This window comes from Sphaerodactylus townsendi, linkage group LG06 (assembly GCF_021028975.2).
Source record: "Sphaerodactylus townsendi isolate TG3544 linkage group LG06, MPM_Stown_v2.3, whole genome shotgun sequence".
Taxonomy (NCBI): Eukaryota; Metazoa; Chordata; class Lepidosauria; order Squamata; family Sphaerodactylidae; genus Sphaerodactylus; species Sphaerodactylus townsendi.
The window spans coordinates 126659843-126680902 of NC_059430.1; the positions used below are offsets into that span (position 1 = coordinate 126659843).

At 54.6% G+C, this 21060-nt stretch overlaps 3 protein-coding genes across 3 annotated transcripts in view; 1 reads left to right on the top strand and 2 right to left on the bottom strand.

The window, feature by feature from the left end:
* Positions 1–1550, bottom strand: part of LOC125435523 (very-long-chain 3-oxoacyl-CoA reductase-B-like) — a 69109-nt gene extending 67559 nt beyond the window's left edge. Inside the window, exon 1 of the mRNA XM_048501718.1 lies at positions 1506–1550. Coding sequence (XP_048357675.1) covers positions 1506–1550 — 45 coding nt within the window. The remainder of the gene's footprint in view (positions 1–1505) is intronic.
* A 7-nt stretch (positions 1551–1557) lies between these two features.
* Positions 1558–7824, top strand: LOC125435524 (basic proline-rich protein-like). The gene is made up of 3 exons (XM_048501719.1): positions 1558–1623; positions 5106–6296; positions 7726–7824. Exons 1-3 carry the CDS (start codon positions 1558–1560, stop codon positions 7822–7824), a joined length of 1356 nt encoding a protein of 451 aa, XP_048357676.1.
* An 895-nt stretch (positions 7825–8719) lies between these two features.
* Positions 8720–21060, bottom strand: part of PPP1R37 (protein phosphatase 1 regulatory subunit 37) — a 63581-nt gene continuing 51240 nt past the window's right edge. Inside the window, exons 11-13 of the mRNA XM_048500720.1 lie at positions 16312–17275; positions 14612–14702; positions 8720–11509 (exon numbers count right to left, since the gene is read on the bottom strand). Of these exons, the coding sequence (XP_048356677.1) occupies positions 14620–14702; positions 16312–17275 (1047 nt within the window). The 3' untranslated portion in view covers positions 8720–11509; positions 14612–14619. The remainder of the gene's footprint in view (positions 11510–14611; positions 14703–16311; positions 17276–21060) is intronic.

Consider the following 21060-nt stretch of genomic DNA (forward strand, 5'->3'; position numbering starts at 1 on the left):
TTCAGAAAGGGGATGACACCCTCATCCAGCAAGGGTTCTGACTGTCTGTGCTGGGGGTCTGCAACCTGCGGCTCTCCAGATGTTCATGGACTACAAATCCCATCAACCCCTGCCAGCATGGCCAATTCCCAATTGACCATGATTCCCAATTGGCCATGCTGGCAGGGACTGATGGGATTTGTAGTCCATGAACATCTGGAGAGCCGCAGGTTGCAAACCCCTGGTCTGTGCAGATTAAAACAACACGGATTCAGAAATGGCTACCACCACGATATTGGTTTTATTCTCTCACGCCCGTTTTTCAGTCAATTTTTAAAATTATCCATCTGCTCTCCTCGGCTCGGCCTTTCTCTGTGTGGGGGGCTCCACCTTCTGCGGCAGCCATTTTTTGGGTTGGCTCCTCCTCCTGGGACAGCCATCTTGTGGCTGTGTCGCCCAGCCTGAACCACAACTTCAAAGACGCCCGCATGCTCACAAAGGTTAGGGATTCGTGACGCAAGGTGAGCGGAGATGGCAACTGGGTGGGCCAGATGTTCCCACCCGCTGGAACAAAATTCAGCATCCAGAAACTCCCAAGGCATTTGGCCTAATTGTCGAAGGCTTTCACGGTCAGAATCAAACAGCTTTCGTGGGTTTTCCAGGCTGCACGGCCATGACCTGGTCATTTTCACTCCTAACGTTTTGCCCACATCTTCAGAACAGAGAACGGCGTTACCATGACATGCCTCTCAAGATGCCAGCCGTACATGTGGGCAAAACGTTAGGAGTGAAAACTCCTAGACCCGTGTTGGTGAACCTTTGGCACTCCAGGTGTTATGGACTACAATTCCCATCAGCCCCTGCCAGCAGGGCCAATTGGGAATTGGGAATTGTAGTCCATAACATCTGGAGTGCCAAAGGTTCGCCACCACTGTCCTAGACCAACTACTAGACCACAGCCACATAGCCCGGAAAACCCACAGCAGCCATTTTGTCTAAGTTGGAGTGAAAGAAAGAGAGTTAAAGCTCTTTCTCCTTTGATTTGGATTCATTTGGGCGCATATAAAAAAGTTTAACCGGCACACAGATACTGGACCTCTTGACACAATTCCCGGCTCTTGAAAGTTCAACCCACACCCATCTGACGTGCTGGGGAGTCATTACTTTTCTCAACTGACTGACATATTTACCTTCTTAATTAGTCTACTTGACATGCAAGGTCAGAACAAATTAAAACACATTTGAATCCACCACACCTCGTGGGGCTTTATCTGTTTTTCTTTGACTTCAAGTGGAACTCCGAAACGGCTAGGTGCTGAAAGGCGCTCTCACAGACGGCCGCTGCCAGAGTAGACCGCATCTTCCCTCGGCGGCTTTTCCAGCAGTAAACTTGGATAACTAAACATTGGGAAAAGAGTCTGGCTGTGGCAGAATTCTCACCCACAGCTTGACACATTTGGAAAAAAAAACCCTTCAAGGAAGTAACTGGTGAGTCTGTTCTCTCTCACACACAGGGTCCCACCTACCTTGGAGCTCTGGTGGGGGGTCCTCCGGTTCAGGTGCTGATGCATTCTAGCGATGAGGAAGTTGCCCGTTTACGTCATGAGGAGCCCCCTGTATTGGACGACTGTCCCGTCAAGAAAGGTAAGGCCCCTTGCTGGCTCACAATAGCTGAGATGGGAGGAAGCCAAGTTAACGCTGTTTGTCTCGGCTCCTTCCAGAGAATCTGGATTTAAACGGGGTGTGTGTGGATTATTTGGACTGTACAAATGCAGCTGACATTACAGATCTATGCTTAAAGACAAAGAAACGTGCTGACAAGCCATCACCTTAAAAACCAAACTAGATAAAATATAGAGCTCTAGGAATACCTCTCTGTTATCGCTTACGTTTTAGCTGGGAGGCCAATTAATTCTTCCTTGCTGAGCTCATTTGAATGCCATTATGTTATGTACTGCAGAGAATTGGTTACAAAGCTGGTCGCCACATCTCAAAAAGGATATCGAAGGGATAGAAAAAGGGCAGAGAAGGGCAACGAGGATGATTGAGAGATTGGAGCACCTTCCTTATGAGGAGAGGCTGCAGCGTTTGGGGCTCTTTAGTTTGGAGAGGAGACGTCTGAGGGGGGATATGATTGAAGTCTATAAAATTATGCATGGGGTAGAAAATGTTGACAGAGAGAAATTTTTCTCTCTTTCTCACAATACTAGAACCAGGGGGCATCCATTGAAAATGCTGGGGGGAAGAATTAGGACTAATAAAAGGAAACATTTCTTCACACAACGTGTGATTGGTGTTTAGAATATGCTGCCACAGGAGGTGGTGATGGCCACTAACCTGGATAGCTTTAAAAGGGGCTTGGGCAGATTTATGGAGGAGAAGTTGATGTATGGCTACCAATCTTGATCCGCCTTGATCTGAGATTGCAAATGCCTTAGCAGACCAGGTGCTCAGGAGCAGCAGCAGCAGAAGGCCATTGCTTTCACATCCTGCATGGGAGCTCCCAAAGGCACCTGGTGGGCCACTGCAAGTAGCAGAGTGCTGGACTAGATGGACTCTGGTCTGATCCAGCAGGCTAGTTTGTTCTTATGTTCTTAAAGCTCTCTTTAACAGGCATGTATGTGTTTTTAGAAATCTTATATTCACCCTGGCAGAGTGGAGGAATGTTTTTCGCACCTGTATACGATACACATATACTTTTCTTTCTCCATTCTTCCACAAAATTGACTATGTACTTTGCCCTGAACTGTTTGGAAGTATGGTCCCTCTTGGGTTGGAAGAAGGTGGGTTTTTGGTAGCAGGTAATTCAGCTATTAGGAATATAGAGAAAGGTGTATTTTGATCACATGTTGCCTCACTTGTCTGGTGCAAAAGTATCAACGTCCCTAGACAGTATGTGATAACTGCAATCTTTCTGAATTGCTCAGTTTAGAAAAGAGACAACTAAATGGAGAGAGGAAAAAATGCCAACCAAGGAAGATTGGGTACAGAAGATCACAGAATATTCAGAAATAAAAAAAATTGACAATCTTATTAGAGGACAGTAATATGGAGACGTTTGTAGAAAATTGGAAACCCTTTACCTATTGAAAAACAAATATGATAGAAATGAAATAATCGCCCGATTTGAGATTTAAAAGAAAACAGCAGACTGAAATAGAATACTAGAAATGATAAAGTATGTAGCTGACACATCGTTTCATTTTAATTAGATGCATGAACCTAAAATGGATTCGAATTCAATAACGAGATAGCGGGAAGTCATAATCCGGTTTTCCTTTTTCATATTTCCTGTTCTTGTTTCATATGGATGTGGCAGTGGTGTGAAAGTGTTTATGTTTATTTTTTGTTTTATATTCCTGTGCAAGTTGAGAATATATTTATAAAAGTTTAGAAAAGAGACAACTAAGAGAGGACATATTAAGATGTTTATAAATATATATGCAAGAGGTGGAGAGATTGGGCAGAGAGAACTTTTTCTCTCTCTCCCAAAATACTAGAACTTGAGGGCATCCAGTGAACTTGGTAGGCAGGAGATTCAGGAAGGACAAAAGGACAAGTGATTCAAATACTGAGTTTGTTGCCAGAGGATGTAGTAATGGCCACAGGCATAGGAATCTTTAAAGACATTAGACAGATTCTCAGAGGAGAGTTTGTCAGTGGCTACTAGCCGTGGTGACCAATACCAGCCTCCAGGTTCAAAGGCTTTAAACCTCTGGATAGCTAGTGAGGAGGCAACATCAGGGGAAGGTCTTGGCCTCCCAAGTCCTGTTGCTGGACTCTCAGAGAAACTGGTTGGCCATTGCATGGGGCAGAAGGCTAGACAAGATGTACCCTTAGAGATCTAATCCAGCAGGACTCCTGATATTCCTACGGCCTCTGCCTCCATGTCCCACCGCCAGAGGAACAAATTGGCCCCTGTGCGAAACAGGATTTTGGATGAGAGGAACCATTGGTCTCTGATCCAGCAGGGTTCTTCTTATGTTCTTATAGATCCAACAAAATAAAATAAAAACAATTTGATTAATACTTGTAAATAAAGGATGAAACGTGGTCAGATCTCGAGTCATCTGAAAACTTTTTAGAACCCTGGAAACTAGAACCTTTGGGAATACTGAAAGGAAGGCGTACCTGGGTTATTTTGCACTTGCTGAAGTTGGAAATATCTACCTTTCAGAAAAACCAACCAGTCATACTGCGGTTGAGTGCTTCCTGGTGTGGGCGTAATATGATTTACTACTGATCCAGACAAAATGTGGCAGAACCAGGGGGCATGCATTGAAAATGCTGGGGGGAAGAATTAGGACTCATAAAAGGAAACACTTCTTCACGCAACGTGTGATTGGTGTTTGGAATATGCTGCCACAGGAGGGGGTGATGGCCACTAACCTGGATAGCTTTAAAAGGGGCTTGGACAGATTTATGGAGGAGAAGTCGATCTATGGCTACCAATCTTGATCCTCTTTGATCTGAGATTGCAAATGCCTTAACAGACCAGGTGCTCGGGAGCAACAGCCGCAGAAGGCCATTGCTTTCACATCCTGCATGTGAGCTCCCAAAGGCACCTGGTGGGCCACTGCGAGTAGCAGAGTGCTGGACTAGATGGACTCTGGTCTGATCCAGCAGGCTCTTCCTTATCCCCCCCACCCCCCCCCCCCCCCACCCCCCCCCCCCCCCACCCCCCCCCCCCCCCACCCCCCCCCCCCCCCACCCCCCCCCCCCCCCACCCCCCCCCCCCCCCACCCCCCCCCCCCCCCACCCCCCCCCCCCCCCACCCCCCCCCCCCCCCACCCCCCCCCCCCCCCACCCCCCCCCCCCCCCACCCCCCCCCCCCCCCACCCCCCCCCCCCCCCACCCCCCCCCCCCCCCACCCCCCCCCCCCCCCACCCCCCCCCCCCCCCACCCCCCCCCCCCCCCACCCCCCCCCCCCCCCACCCCCCCCCCCCCCCACCCCCCCCCCCCCCCACCCCCCCCCCCCCCCACCCCCCCCCCCCCCCACCCCCCCCCCCCCCCACCCCCCCCCCCCCCCACCCCCCCCCCCCCCCACCCCCCCCCCCCCCCACCCCCCCCCCCCCCCACCCCCCCCCCCCCCCACCCCCCCCCCCCCCCACCCCCCCCCCCCCCCACCCCCCCCCCCCCCCACCCCCCCCCCCCCCCACCCCCCCCCCCCCCCACCCCCCCCCCCCCCCACCCCCCCCCCCCCCCACCCCCCCCCCCCCCCACCCCCCCCCCCCCCCACCCCCCCCCCCCCCCACCCCCCCCCCCCCCCACCCCCCCCCCCCCCCACCCCCCCCCCCCCCCACCCCCCCCCCCCCCCACCCCCCCCCCCCCCCACCCCCCCCCCCCCCCACCCCCCCCCCCCCCCACCCCCCCCCCCCCCCACCCCCCCCCCCCCCCACCCCCCCCCCCCCCCACCCCCCCCCCCCCCCACCCCCCCCCCCCCCCACCCCCCCCCCCCCCCACCCCCCCCCCCCCCCACCCCCCCCCCCCCCCACCCCCCCCCCCCCCCACCCCCCCCCCCCCCCACCCCCCCCCCCCCCCACCCCCCCCCCCCCCCACCCCCCCCCCCCCCCACCCCCCCCCCCCCCCACCCCCCCCCCCCCCCACCCCCCCCCCCCCCCACCCCCCCCCCCCCCCACCCCCCCCCCCCCCCACCCCCCCCCCCCCCCACCCCCCCCCCCCCCCACCCCCCCCCCCCCCCACCCCCCCCCCCCCCCACCCCCCCCCCCCCCCACCCCCCCCCCCCCCCACCCCCCCCCCCCCCCACCCCCCCCCCCCCCCACCCCCCCCCCCCCCCACCCCCCCCCCCCCCCACCCCCCCCCCCCCCCACCCCCCCCCCCCCCCACCCCCCCCCCCCCCCACCCCCCCCCCCCCCCACCCCCCCCCCCCCCCACCCCCCCCCCCCCCCACCCCCCCCCCCCCCCACCCCCCCCCCCCCCCACCCCCCCCCCCCCCCACCCCCCCCCCCCCCCACCCCCCCCCCCCCCCACCCCCCCCCCCCCCCACCCCCCCCCCCCCCCACCCCCCCCCCCCCCCACCCCCCCCCCCCCCCACCCCCCCCCCCCCCCACCCCCCCCCCCCCCCACCCCCCCCCCCCCCCACCCCCCCCCCCCCCCACCCCCCCCCCCCCCCACCCCCCCCCCCCCCCACCCCCCCCCCCCCCCACCCCCCCCCCCCCCCACCCCCCCCCCCCCCCACCCCCCCCCCCCCCCACCCCCCCCCCCCCCCACCCCCCCCCCCCCCCACCCCCCCCCCCCCCCACCCCCCCCCCCCCCCACCCCCCCCCCCCCCCACCCCCCCCCCCCCCCACCCCCCCCCCCCCCCACCCCCCCCCCCCCCCACCCCCCCCCCCCCCCACCCCCCCCCCCCCCCACCCCCCCCCCCCCCCACCCCCCCCCCCCCCCACCCCCCCCCCCCCCCACCCCCCCCCCCCCCCACCCCCCCCCCCCCCCACCCCCCCCCCCCCCCACCCCCCCCCCCCCCCACCCCCCCCCCCCCCCACCCCCCCCCCCCCCCACCCCCCCCCCCCCCCACCCCCCCCCCCCCCCACCCCCCCCCCCCCCCACCCCCCCCCCCCCCCACCCCCCCCCCCCCCCACCCCCCCCCCCCCCCACCCCCCCCCCCCCCCACCCCCCCCCCCCCCCACCCCCCCCCCCCCCCACCCCCCCCCCCCCCCACCCCCCCCCCCCCCCACCCCCCCCCCCCCCCACCCCCCCCCCCCCCCACCCCCCCCCCCCCCCACCCCCCCCCCCCCCCACCCCCCCCCCCCCCCACCCCCCCCCCCCCCCACCCCCCCCCCCCCCCACCCCCCCCCCCCCCCACCCCCCCCCCCCCCCACCCCCCCCCCCCCCCACCCCCCCCCCCCCCCACCCCCCCCCCCCCCCACCCCCCCCCCCCCCCACCCCCCCCCCCCCCCACCCCCCCCCCCCCCCACCCCCCCCCCCCCCCACCCCCCCCCCCCCCCACCCCCCCCCCCCCCCACCCCCCCCCCCCCCCACCCCCCCCCCCCCCCACCCCCCCCCCCCCCCACCCCCCCCCCCCCCCACCCCCCCCCCCCCCCACCCCCCCCCCCCCCCACCCCCCCCCCCCCCCACCCCCCCCCCCCCCCACCCCCCCCCCCCCCCACCCCCCCCCCCCCCCACCCCCCCCCCCCCCCACCCCCCCCCCCCCCCACCCCCCCCCCCCCCCACCCCCCCCCCCCCCCACCCCCCCCCCCCCCCACCCCCCCCCCCCCCCACCCCCCCCCCCCCCCACCCCCCCCCCCCCCCACCCCCCCCCCCCCCCACCCCCCCCCCCCCCCACCCCCCCCCCCCCCCACCCCCCCCCCCCCCCACCCCCCCCCCCCCCCACCCCCCCCCCCCCCCACCCCCCCCCCCCCCCACCCCCCCCCCCCCCCACCCCCCCCCCCCCCCACCCCCCCCCCCCCCCACCCCCCCCCCCCCCCACCCCCCCCCCCCCCCACCCCCCCCCCCCCCCACCCCCCCCCCCCCCCACCCCCCCCCCCCCCCACCCCCCCCCCCCCCCACCCCCCCCCCCCCCCACCCCCCCCCCCCCCCACCCCCCCCCCCCCCCACCCCCCCCCCCCCCCACCCCCCCCCCCCCCCACCCCCCCCCCCCCCCACCCCCCCCCCCCCCCAGGAGAGCTGCAGGTTGCAAACCCCTGGACTACACAGCGCCAAATCTGCCATGGCGCCAAATCTGCTATTTGCTCCTTTGGGCGTCCATTCTCTTTCCTGACACCAGAGGGCGCCAGTTCAGCAGAGTACTGCTTCTACAACTGTGCCCACATCTACCCACCTCCTGACCTGCTGGGCCAGCAGTCACAGCCGCAGCGGAAGGCCTGAATGATGAACACAAGAGCCCCGTTCCTCCCTAGCTGAGCACTTATTTCCCCTGCTTTAAAGAGCGTGCGGACCTCCGTTGTTCCTACCCTCTTCTTCCTCTCAGGCCTATTTGCATGCTCGGCACTCAGCCCACCTGCCCCCAAAAGGCCAAAAACAGTTGCAAAAACGGCCATGTGAAGGTTCGTAGGAAGGCGAGAGTGCCTCCACGACTGCGGATTAGTCCTCTCCAGTGTAAACAAAACCCAAATGCGTACACACTCCCTTTGCTCCGACTGACAAACTTAGTAAGAGCCTCGAAGGCACCCCTGTCATCTTTTGATTCTCTTCCTACCCAAAGCATCTTGCATGTTGATAAGTTTCAGAGGGTAACCAGGTTGGCCTTCAACAGAAAAGCGAGATCCCAGTCCCACGGCACCTTAAAAGACCAACTGGATCTCCAGGGTCTGAGCTTCCGAGAATCAACGCGACCTGCATGCAATGCTTCGAAGGAGCTCACTGACTCTCAAGCTTATACCCTGAAAATCTTGCCGGTCTACTGTGTTATTGGCCTCCTGTCTAGCTGTTGTATATTGACATCGGCGCCATGCCACGGACAAGACACCAACACGTGCCCCCAAACCCATCGCAAATCCCCGGTCATTTTTCAACTACACAACTCCACACAACTGTTCCACTAGGAAACTATCTTTGCTCTGCTCCTTGCGTTCCGTTCCAGGGAAAAGCAGGGTGGGATGCAGATTTGCAGGCCCCCAAGAGACGGAGAGAGCAGCCACTATATGAATGCAGCTTTTCGTTGGATTAGAAGACCGTTTCAACAAAATAAAACTCCACACACAACAGAAAAGGAACAACAAAACATCAGGGAAACATTTTTTTTAAAAAAAGGAAAGGGACATGAAATCAGCGCCATCTTTATTTCTTTTTTAAATGTAGTGTGAACGCAGCAAAAAACTCCTTGCGTGTGTATGAAAGAATCACAACCAAGCACACGGAGGGGACCACGACATCCGATTCCGCCTCTCCAGCTTGCAATTCTGTGCAGCAAAAGTGCCCGTTTAAGCTCCCTGACAGATTTTATTGCACTTAAGAAAAAAAAATCAAAATGAAGTAAAGAGCTTTAAAGTCCTAACGCCTACTGAACGGCCGCCCCTTGCTCGGGAAGGCTGTTTCCTCTGGTCAGTCTATACAAAATAATAACAACAATAATAATAACAACAATAATTTTGCTTAAATTATAAGATTAGTACCATAAACCTCTCGCAGAGATTTTGCTTTGCGCTAGCGGGGGAAGAGGGAGAGTAGTCCGTCACAGACAGGAAAATATATATATACATATTTATATATATTCTCGATTCCTGCTAGAAGTTTGGGGGGGGGGGGGGAAGGCTCAGGGGTTCAGTGATCACAGTGGGATACTGGAGATCAGGCTAGAGGAGGGTTTCCGCAGGAAGCTCAGAGTGCTGGTTCTTCCGGATCTTGTGGTTTAAAAATAAGATGCAGGCTGCCTTTTATCACCCCAGCTGGTCTTGACTAAGATCGCCCCGTTCAAGAAGGACGGGCCGTTGTACGTGAAAGGAGTCTCTCTTTCATTGGTAGGGGGGACGACAGACTCCTGCCTTTGGGACTATGTACAAGGTGGTTTGCCCCTCGCTTTTCAGTTTGCCTGAATAAAACTCCAAGGTTTCCTCTCACGCTCTCCCCCCCACCAAATAGGATGGAGTTTGGGGGTGGGGGGAAGGAGAAGTAAAAAGCTGCACAATCGGCTTTTTACCACAGTTCCTGAACTTTCTCGTTTCTCTCTTGCGGGCGACAGCGCTGCATCGTGGGGGATGTCACAAAAAAAGAGACCTTTCCCTGAGAAATAGTTCACCCCCTCCCCACAAGCTTACTGCAGCAACCTCGTCTGCCTCCAGTCTGGACACTGAAGATGAAACCATTTTTGACTGGGGGGGGGCGCTTTCCTGCCAGAAGATTGACCCCCATCCCACCCCCACCCCCACCCCTTGAACTGCATGCAACTTTAATAACCATTCACATTTAGCAACTGGTAGACGCCCCCCCCCCCCCCCGTTTTTTTTCTTAAGGAAATGGAACTTTGGTTTGGAGGTGCTGATCCTCCCTCTCAAAAAAAGAATGTACTTTGAAGGTCCCCCTGGGTGAAGAGGCAGCTACGTTTGTGTCGGGAAGAATCGGATTTCCTATTCGACTGTTAACAGCAAGGTGCCGCAGGTAGGTCCCCGATCCGTCACTCGGGTGGGTTGCAGGAGCCGTGGGGGAAGCCTGCAACGTGAAGAGGGGTGGGGAGAAAGAACAGGAAAACAACCCCACACGTCAGTAGCATCCTAAAGAGATTTCTGGTGGCCCTTTCGTGCCCGGTGCGAAAGAGTTTCGCCCGCCCTCGTGGCACAGATGCCACTCGCTGAGTTTTAAAAGCAGTCCAGATGCCGCTACTGAAACTGAGCCCGTGGGCCTGCATCCTTCGCCACTATGACCGGGACCGTCGCCCAAAGAGTCCAGCAGAGCTTTGCGCGAAGAGTCTCCTCAGCGGTTGGATTGAGGATGTCTTCTGTTCACCGTGACCCTCCAAGGCCAGAAGCGGGAAATCACATTTGGAATCATGCCGGATTCTCCTGTTGGCAGCAAACGGGTACACCAGCAGCCCACGAGCCGCGCGACAGGGCCCACGGCTGCCCGGCCTCGTCTTAGTGCAATTGCTCCCGGAGGGAAGAGAGCACGTTGGCGTGTGTGCAAGAAATCACGCCACTGTTCTCCTCCCCTTTTTTGCACTGGGTGAGATTTTTGGGAATGAGGGAATGGGGGGAGGGGGGATCCCCTGCAAACCAGGAACTGGTCAACTGGTTCCGAAAAGGTCAAAAGGAAAACTGTTCCAATTCAGTTGTGATAAATAGACAGACAAACAAACAAACAAACAAAAGACACCATTATGAGGAAAGGGGAAACTGAGAAAATAAATAATCATCTGTGCCGCGAACAGCAGTCTGAAGAACCCGGGTCGGGTCGGCAGAAGTTCTGAAACGACAACTGCCAGCCCCGGCCCAGGAGAACCGCTGCCGTCTCGCCACGATCTTGGAAAAGTGGATCTTCTGGAACCTGCAGGACTCATAGCGCACAGAAGCAAAAACATCCCCCCCCCCCCCCCCAAATTTCATTTCCGGGTTTTGCAAAGTTTCAAGTCCGTTTTAACCTGTTCATCCATAGTTCACAAGTCTGTGTCCTTGCGGTTTCACTTGGAAGAGAAATTCTGGAAGGATAAAACTGCACACACACCCAGGTGAGGGTGCAGCCGGGGGGGTGGGGGGGGTCAGGCTTCAGAGCGGGACAAAGATGGTGAGGGTTCACTCAGTCCTTCAAGTGAAGAAGCTTGTCCGCTGGTCGAGGCCTCCTTGACTCTTCCCCTTGCTCTGAAGCCCCACACCTTTTCTTGGAGGAAAAAAGAGCCAAGGAGTGCGTGGAGGTGGGGTGGAAGAAACACAGTGGCTACGCACGGAGGTGAGCACAGCTGTTCCACCAAAAAGAGGGGGGGGGGAGGAGGTAGGGGAAAGTCCTGTTGCTTCTGTATTGCAAACTCAGCTTTTTTTCCCAGAATCACATGGTGCAGGAAAGGAAGGAGAATTATACAGGTGCTTCCCGAGACAGAACGCCGCTTATGCAGAATGGCCCAGAACTGAAAAAGAAGGGAGGAGAGAGGGGAGGGGAGAGAGATTCAGAGGATCAGAGTCAGAAGACTGACATTACAGGACCTTAGATCAGACCTGGGCATTATATGGCCCGCGGGCCACATCCGGCCTGCCGGATGACCCTGACTGGCCCCCCTGCCGTGCTGGGGAGCGAGGCATCTTTGAAAGCCCCGCAGAAGCCGGTTGCCTTGGCTGCCGGCTTCTGCGGGGCTTTCAAAAGTGCCTCGCCCCCCCTGCCTTTTGGCCCGGCCCTCCACAATATTTTCTGCTTCTTATGTGGCCCCATGGAAAAAATAATTGCCCACCCCTGCCTTAGATTGATCCCCCGGCCCTCAGTCGATGGTTACACTTAAACAATTGGAGCTTATTGAAACATCAGCCTGGGTGCTTTTTCAAAACTGTTTCCCCACCACAGTGCTACACAGATATTTACAATGCCCCATTTCTGTACAATTTTTGCAGCCCCCTTCAGCTCTCTCCCCACCCCTCTCCACTCTAGACAAGACGAAGGCAACTTTCCCCGCTTCAAAATGCACCCACACAGAATCCATCAACCCTCACACCCTCCGGCCCACCTCCCCTGCAGCAGACACACCTTTAAGAAGAAGAAGAAGAAGAAGAAGAAGAAGAGTTTGGATTTATATCCCCCCTTTCTCTCCTGTAGGAGACTCAAAGGGGCTTACAATCTCCTTGCCCTTCCCCCCTCATAACAAACACCCTGTGAGGCTGAGAGAGCTTCGAGAAGCTGTGACTAGCCCAAGGTCACCCAGCTGGCATGTGTGGGAGTGTACAGGCTAATCTGAATTCCCCAGAGAAGCCTCCACAGCTCAGGTGGCAGAGCTGGGAATCAAACCCGGTTCCTCCAGATTAGATACACGAGCTCTTAACCTCCTACGCCACTGCTGCTCCTAAGAATCCACCTGCCACTCTTCTGGGGTGTTGATGGACCGGCTCGCCTCAACAGAGCCTGACTAGTTCACCTCAAAGCTAGAAGTCAGAAATTTGACGGGCGGAGCAATTCTATACAGACAGTTCCAGGAAGGCAGCCATGTTAGTTTGCAGCTAGAAGCGCAAGATTCAAGTCCAGTAGCAGCCTTGAAGACCAACAACATTTCCCCGGCAGAAGCGTAGCTAGGGAAAATGGAGGCCGGTGCAAAATCTGAGTTTTGCTGCCCCCCCCCCCCCCCCCCCGTTTGTGTTTTTTGAATTTTTAGTGTTTTTTCAGTTTTCGGCCTGCAGGGGGCGCAGTTTTTAGGCTACCAGCATCAAATATTTCAGGGTGTCTTTAGAAGACTCTCCTGATGATTCCAGCCAGGTTTGGTGAAGTTTGGTTCAGGGGGCAAAAGTTATGGACTCTCAAAGTTGTAGGCCCCATCTGCTATTAGCTCCCATTGGAAACAATGGGGGATGGCAGTCCATAACTTTGGATCCCCTGAACCAAACGTCACCTAACGTGGGTGGTATCGTTAGGAAAGTCGCCCGAAAACTCCCTGAAATTTTGGTGCTGCTAGCCTCAAAACTGTGCCCCCTGCAGGCCAAAAGCTGAAAAACACTAAAAAATACAAAAAACAAACCTGAAATTTTTGCTGCCCTCCCAGGCGCGAGCCCAGTGCAATGGGCACACCCCCCTGTCCCCCTTGTAGCTACGCCTCTGTTCCACGGTATAAGCTTTCAAGAATAAAACGCTCCGGTCTCTTCCTCTGATTTGTGAAAGCGGATACGCCGGAATTCCTGTTTGCTTTCAAGGTGCTCCTGGACTCGCATCTTACTATTCGCTCATTGCGAATATCTCTGCATACTACTGCCCCGTGAAGCCAGCTGGTGGAGAAAGACCAGCTGATATTTTTAAGAGCTTTGCGAGACGAAAGCAAAGCGTCAGGAAAGGAGCCCCAACAAACTCTGTGGGAACTGCCTCTCGGAGTCCACGTGTTTAGAACTCCACTGTCGAGAGACACACGCTGAAGGCAGAGCAACACACAGCCTGTGCTCTCAGAGACTAGACCAGGGGTCTGCAACCTGCGGCTCTCCAGATGTTCATGGACCCTTGGACTAGATAGTCCTTTCTGGGATTGTCTCATCCAGACTAAGGACTAAGAAGACACAAAGCTATCCAACCCGGGCAACGGCCCGTTTTTGTTCTTCAATCTGCAAACACAATAAGAGACATCTGCCGGCTGAATAGTTAAGGGAGGGAAAGACTGAACAAATTGAGATCCTCAGAAGATATGGTCGGAGGCCGGAGTTTTTTAGTAATGTCACTATAGGTTTTAGCAAGACTGCACAGGCACTTTACAAGTGTAGCTATATTAACTTTTTAATCTTTTGTCATAATCAAATGTATTTTACCTACTACTTGCTTTTTTGCGAGTTGACCTTTTAGTAAACAGTCACCGACTGTATATAAGTACAATAATAATTATATTAGTGTCGCAAATATTCCTTCTTGTAAATACCATAAACTATGTAATATTTCGTATAGTGCTTTTAGTACTCTATATAGATTATGTAACATTTGAATAGTGCTTCTAATACTCTTTTGTCTATATATATATATATATACTACGGTAACGGTACCTTGAAACTGATGTACCCTGATCCTGTACTACTGGTCGCTGACTGTAAATACAATGACTTATGGCTATCCAACCCAGTGTTTGTCTCTTGGTCTATCTAGCTCAGCAGTGGCAGGTTTCTTAGGGATTTTTTAAGGGGGGAGGATTTTCAAAGAAGAGCTAAATTGAGAACTGGCTTGCGATGGAAGGAGCATTTGCTTCAAGGGTACGTTGTAATGCTTCAGCTGGTTCAGAAACAGGAACCTGGGATATCATTCCCCAGATAAGACTCCACAGCTCAAGCGGCCAAGCGGGGAATCAAACCTGGTCCCTCCAGATTGGAGTCCGCTTGCTCTTAATGACTACGCCACTGCTGCTCCCTCCTGGAAATTGGCAACCCTAATTATTTTAAACCAGACCAAGATCCTCTCCTCCAAGACCTTTCAACAGCAAGGCTAGAAAACAGTCCCCATGTAGGGTGCCTGGTTCACAAAGAAGGGGCTCCATCTGGTCTGTCCTGAAGGGCTTCTCTCTTACCGAAAGCATCACATTGGTTCTTGCCCCATCTCCAAGCTCGCTTCCAAGAGCAATTCCTCCAGCTCCTTCTCATTCTTGGAACAGCTCAGCTCTGAAAAGCAGAGGAGGAAAGAGTCGGGGGGATTCAGCCAAACATGAAGCCACCCATACACAGCCACGGAGGGAATATCTAGGCCAGGGGTCTGGAACTTGTGGCTCTCCAGATGCCCGAAACCCTGGCCCTGCAGGAGTTAGGGGCTCAAAGACGTTTCATGTCACAAGTATGATGACATGATGCGAAGGGACCGAAGGCTCTCTTTGTATAAAATACCACCTCCTTTCCTGCAATCTAGAAGAAAAATAGCTTAAAAAAGGATAGCTTTAAAAAGGGGCTTGGACAGATTTATGGAGGAGAAGTCGATCTATGGCTTCCAATCTTGATCCTCCTTGATCTGAGATTGCAAATGCCTTAGCAGACCAGGTGCTCAGGAGCAGCAGCAGCAGCAGCAGAAGGCCATTGCTTTCACATCCTGCACGTGAGCTCCCAAAGGCACCTGGTGGGCCACTGCGAATAGCAGAGTGCTGGACTAGATGGACTCTGGTCTGATCCAGCAGGCTAGTTCTTATGTTCTTATGTTCTTAAAAAGAGTTGGTTTTTACAGTTGAAAGTAGCGATGTCTGACATGCAAAGGAACTGAAGAAAAAGATCCAGCAGGGGGTGAGCAAGTGGATGTCTAGAGAGTGCTGTAAAGTCAGTGACCGCTCTGTCCTTCTGTGTCACCTCTTGTCTGTCCTCGGACTGACACTCTCGGGTCTCATTTCCTGCTTCTTCTCAGAAGAAGTGAGTAGCACGGGTGCTTCCTAGCTAGACAGCAGCATGTTATCTTTCCTTCCATCCTATCCCAAATGTAGTTCCTGATAAACATTTACCTTTTACCTTTTTCATCAGTGTGTGAGCCACTTCTCAGTGAGGTAAACCCAGTGGTGGGGGTCCAAAAATTTTAGTAACAGGTTCCCATGGTGGTGGGATTCAAACAGTGGCGTAGCGCCAATGGGGCTGGGCGGGGCACAACAGGGCATTCCGGGGGCGGGAATTTCTGTTACTGTAAAAAACTCTTACTGTAAAAAAAAAGTTCCCAATTTCCAGCTGGTATCTTTCTGTCCATAATTTAAACTCAGTATCGCAAGTCCTATCGTCTACTGTCAACAGAAACAACTACTTCTCCTCTAATTGATTGCCTGTCAAATACTAAATACTTTCAAATACTTCATTTTGTTTCTAGAAATCAAAAGAAGGAGACTTTCCTTAAACAAGGAACTTTACCATATTTCTAAAACATGTTTTAAAACAGCCCAAAAGGGAGAATTCTCCCGTTTTCTACCTTCGCTAACCAGCCACATAGGAAACAACAGGACTTTATGATTTTTGGACCTAATGGAATTTCTAATGGAAAAGCAGACCCAATTAGTAACCCCCTCTCGGCACACACAAATAATTAGTAACCCACTCTCGGGAACTTGTGAGAACCTGCTGGATCCCACCTCTGGGTAAACCCAATGTTTACACCTGACTGTACCTTAAAACAACCTCGAAGGGGCTTACAAGTCACTTTCCTTTCCTCTCCCCACAACAGGCACCTTGTGAGGCAGGTGGAGCCGAGAGAGTTCTGAGAGAACAGTGACCAGCCCAAGGCCACCCTCAAATACACACACGCTCTTACCGTGTTCTGCGGAGCAACTGGCCATTTTGCAGTTGCGCCCCAAGGGCGCATCCGGTAGCACGTGGGCGAATTCTGTCTTTAGTCCATTAGGCAGCGGAGAACTGTCAATCGCACTCACGCAAAGCCCAGAGTTCATCTTTTCGGTACCTGAGTCAGAGCTCGGTACAGAAGCCGACGTCTCAGAGTCAGCTGCTGACGTGGCGACAGTCTCATTTGCCCGACTGTCCAAGCAGTCCATCTTTGTTAGCTGGGTCTGGGCGGGAGAGTTAGTCTGCTTTGGTGAGTCCGCTTGGGGAAGAGGCCTGCCCTCCTCCCGCACCCTCTTCTCCTCCTCCTCCTTCTCCGGCAGACTCTCCACCCGCGTCACCACAAAGATTTTGTGGCCTCGGCCAGGACTGGAAACTGCGATCCGCCTCTCATTCCCGGGAGAGCTGGTCGGCGCTGGGGGCCCGCTCGAAACTGCCACTCTCGATTCACATTTTATTTCTTCGGTAGTGTTCAGCGGGGGGACTCTGGTTTCGGAGCTAAGGGCCTCCTCGGCCTTTTCAGGGGAAGAACAGGGCTTGGGGGGATCGCCCCGTTCCGGCTCGCTGCATTCCTGTGGCTGAGCGAGATCCTTCATCTCCAGCTTCTCATCCTCCTCTTCGTCTGTGTCCGAATCGGAATCGGACGACTCGTGGTTGCCGCCGCCGGCCGTCTTCTCTGGGGCCCCGTTTTCCTGGGATGTCAACGCCTCTCCAACTTCCTCTCCCTCTTCCAGAGTGGGCGTCACATCGCCGGTGGGCCCGCTGTCCTCCACGGGGCCCTCTTCGAGGGGTTCGGTGATGGTGATTTCGGGCATCGAGGCCGACTGCTGCAGCTTCTGCTCCTTCTCTTCCTTCTCTTTGGCCAGGACGAAGTTACGCTTGCAGCCATTTTGGATTTCCGTCAGGAGGGCCTTCTGCGTCTCAATAAAGCTCTTCACCTGCAACCGGGGGGAGGGGGGGCGGGAGGGGCAAGAAAGACAACTGAGCGGAGCCACCAGGCCTGATGGCAAGCAGCGTCGCTCGAAAGACATGAAGCGGGGTCATTTCTTTCCAGGAAATTGAGTTGCTTGGCCCGAGGAGGCAGGCGCTCTGACCATTCATTTAATTTCTAGGACTCCTTTCTCAAATGAGACGCCCGGCCAAATTTATACAGCTTAATACAGTGGTGGCGAACCTTTGGCACTCCAGATGTTATGGACTACAATTGGCCATGCTGGCAGGGGCTGATGGGAATTGTAGTCCATAACATCTGGAGTGCCAAAAGTTCGCCACCACGGGCTTAAAACAAGACAATAAGAACAACAGAGAACATACAACCAACAGTTTGGGGGGTGGGGAGAGAGGAGGAATGGTTTTACAGAATTGAGAGTTAAATGTAAAACACCCCCACAGCTGAATTGCAAAAACCGGCAAACGGCATGACAAACAGCATAAAACACACTGGGAGCGCAGCAATGGATACTGACTAAATGTCACAGATGTTAAACAACCTTATTCCTGATTATACAACAACAAACCCCCCTGCCCCGAAAAGAAGTTCAGTTTTATGCAAGCTACTAAACTGAGGGTGTCAAACATGCGGCCCGAGGGCCGGATGCAGTCCCCTGAGGGGGCTTATCAGGTTTGTGAGCCAGCTGAAGCAACCCTCCCCACCGCCCAAGTTCTGCCTCAGCTGGCTCGTGGATCTGGTAATGCCTCTAAAGGAAGCCACCCCACCCTGCTGCAGGATCACCAGTTCAGGCACCCCCTCATCGCTCTTCTGGGACCAACTGAGGCACACACAGAACGTGAGAGAGAGGGGGGGGGAGAGAGAGAGAGTGTGTGTGAGTGAGTGAGTGAGTGAGTGAGTGAGTGAGTGAGTGAGTGAGTGAGTGAGTGAGTGAGTGAGTGAGAGAGAGAGAGAGAGAGAGAGAGAGAGAGAGAGAGAGAGAGAGAGTGTCCAGGAAGCTGCCAAGTCACATTGATGTCACATCCGCCCTTGTAACAAATGAGTCTGACACCCCTGTGCTAGGTCGTGCCTGCCTGGATCTACAGCGGAACCTCGGTTTTCATCGCCTTCGGTTTTCATCGGTTTCGGTTTTCATCGATTTTTTTTCCAGTGAAAAATTTGTCTCGGTTTTCATCGATTTGCAGTAAGGTACAGGGGCTTGTGGAGAAAAAATCACCCGGACCAAGCTGTTGAGAGGCCGGGTCTGCAACTTGTTTAATGACCACGTCTTGCCCCATTTCAGACAAATCTTAAAGAGGCGTCAGAAACAGACCTCTTTGGACAGCTTTCTGGTGCGACGTCGGTCCACTGGCTCTGAAGCTGGTCCTAGTGTTATTGTTTGTGACTGTTTTCAGCGTTAAACACGATGTTTATTCACCAAAAAAATGTGTTTTTGGTATTTTTTTTGGAGTGCCTAGAACGGATTAATTGGATTTACATGGATTCCTATGGAAAAGTTTGCCTCGGTTTTCATCGGTTTCAGTTTTCATTGATTCTTTTCTGACGGATTACTAACGAAAACCGAGGTTCCACTGTACTACTAAGCAGCTTGGAAAGAGCTGAAGAACCATGGAAGGGAAACAAGAAGGCTGGAGAAGAACCTCAGAAACGGAGCTTTTTGCCGCAAGAAATACCATCGGGTAAGCAGCCTCCCTAGTCAGAGTGTCAGGCTGTGAAGGGGGTTCTGCGCGGCTTTAGACCACTGGTAGGAAAGGGGACCCTGCTGGTGGAGCCTGGGAGCAGTTGCCAGAGTGTGGTGTGGTGGTTAAGAGCATCAGATTGAGGTCCAGGAGGCCTAGGTTCAAATCCTGCCTCTGCCAGGAGAGCTCACGGGATGATATTGGGCCAGTCACTCTCACTCTCTTGGGCCAGTCACTCTGTAATTGTCCAAGAACAATGTTTATTCAGGGGATCCACAATTCTGTTAGTGTTTAGTTTACACAGATTGCAGTTCCGACATTTAAAGTGTCCTTTTATGATGTCTGGTGGTCTTGATTATTGTGCCACACCTGCTCTCACTATTTGATTCCTAATATTCTTAGTACGTTTAAATGCTATTCTTGGCCATGAAGATTAAGTCCATCATCATGCAACATTGGCATATTGTTTCCCACATTGCGGGGTGTATCTTACCGCCAAGAATAGCATTTAAACGCACTAAGAATATTAGGAATCAAATAGTGAGAGCAGATGTGGCACAACAATCAAGACCACCAGACATCATAAAAGGACACTTTAAATGTCGGAACTGCAATCTGTGTAAACGAAACCCTAAAAGAATTGTGGATCCCCTGAATGAACATCGTTCTTGGACAATTACACATTTTTCTACTTGCAATGCAAAACAATGTGTATATATGCTTGAATGCCCGAGTCAGTTGCCGTACGTGGGAATGACGACCCGTTCCTTGCGTGCAAGGCTTTCAGAACATATTAGCTCTATTGAGACAAAACGTGCTGAGGCTCCTTTAACTCAACATTTTTTTAGAATGTAATCACTCTCCAAGAGATTTTAGATTCGCGGTTTTATATGTTTTTCAACCACGTAAAAATGAAACGGCTGATGTTAGGAGAATCCTTCTCCAGCAAGAAACAAGATGGATCTTTTTGCTGGACAGCTGGAAAAAGGGTTTAAACAAAGAAATAGACTTTAGTTGTTGCTTGTAATTGAGTCAATCAGGCCAGGACCAAACAGCCAATCTTGCAGCCAAAAAGTGGGAGAGATGCCAGCAAAGGGCAAAGCCCCAAGGGCTGTCTTTTTTCATCCACAAAATCTCCCTGTGCCACTTTGCCCAGAGAGGAAAAAGCTCACTTCTGCTACCCTTCTGTGCCTGAATGCAAATTAATTTGGGCCGTTCTGAGGATGGAGGAATTTATGCTCAACTCTCTACAACTACAACTGGGGATAATTAGGAAAGGAATTGATAATAAAACTGCCAAGATTGTCATGCCCTTATATAAAGCCGTGGTGCGACCGCACTTGGAGTACTGTGTTCAGTTCTGGTCGCCACATCTCAAAAAGGATATTGAAGAGATAGAAAAAGTGCCGAGAAGGGCAATGATTGAGGGACTGGAGCACCTTCCCTATGGAGTGAGAGGGCTGCAGCCGCTTTGGGGCTCCCTTCCTTTTTTTTAGCTCTTTTGGAAGGGAGGAGACGGTCTGAGGGGGGATATGATTGAAGTCTATAAAATTATGCATGGGGTAGAAAATGTTGACAGAGAGAAATTTTTCTCTCTTTCTCACAATACTAGAACCAGGGGGCATACATTGAAAATGCTGGGGGGAAGAATTAGGATTAATAAAAGGAAACATTTCTTCACGCAACGTGTGATTGGTGTTTGGAATATGCTGCCACAGGAGGTGGTGATGGCCACTAACCTGGATAGCTTTAAAAGGGGCTTGGACAGATTTATGGAGAAGTCGATTTATGGCTACCAATCTTGATCCTCTTTGATCTGAGATTGCAAATGCCTTAACAGACCAGGTGCTCGGGAGCAACAGCAGCAGCCGCAGAAGGCCATTGCTTTCACATCCTGCCTGTGAGCTCCCAAAGGCACCTGGTGGGCCACTGCGAGTAGCAGAGAGCTGGACTAGATGGACTCTGGTCTGATCCAGCTGGCTTGTTCTTATGTTCTTATGTTCTCTGCAAAATTCCAAATGGCTCCACTAAGCCTGACTGACGACACAGGACAACATAGATGACATAGACAACGCAGGACAACATGAGTGCTCAG

Coding starts and splice junctions, on each gene's coding strand:
- LOC125435524 (XM_048501719.1), top strand. CDS start 1,558: ATGAGGAAGTTGCCCGTTTACGTCATGAGGAGCCCCCTGTATTGGACG. Junction 1,624..5,105: donor CGACTGTCCCGTCAAGAAAG/GTAAGGCCCCTT, acceptor CCCCCCCCCCCA/CCCCCCCCCCCCCCCACCCC. Junction 6,297..7,725: donor CCCCCCCCCCCCACCCCCCC/CCCCCCCCACCC, acceptor CTGACACCAGAG/GGCGCCAGTTCAGCAGAGTA.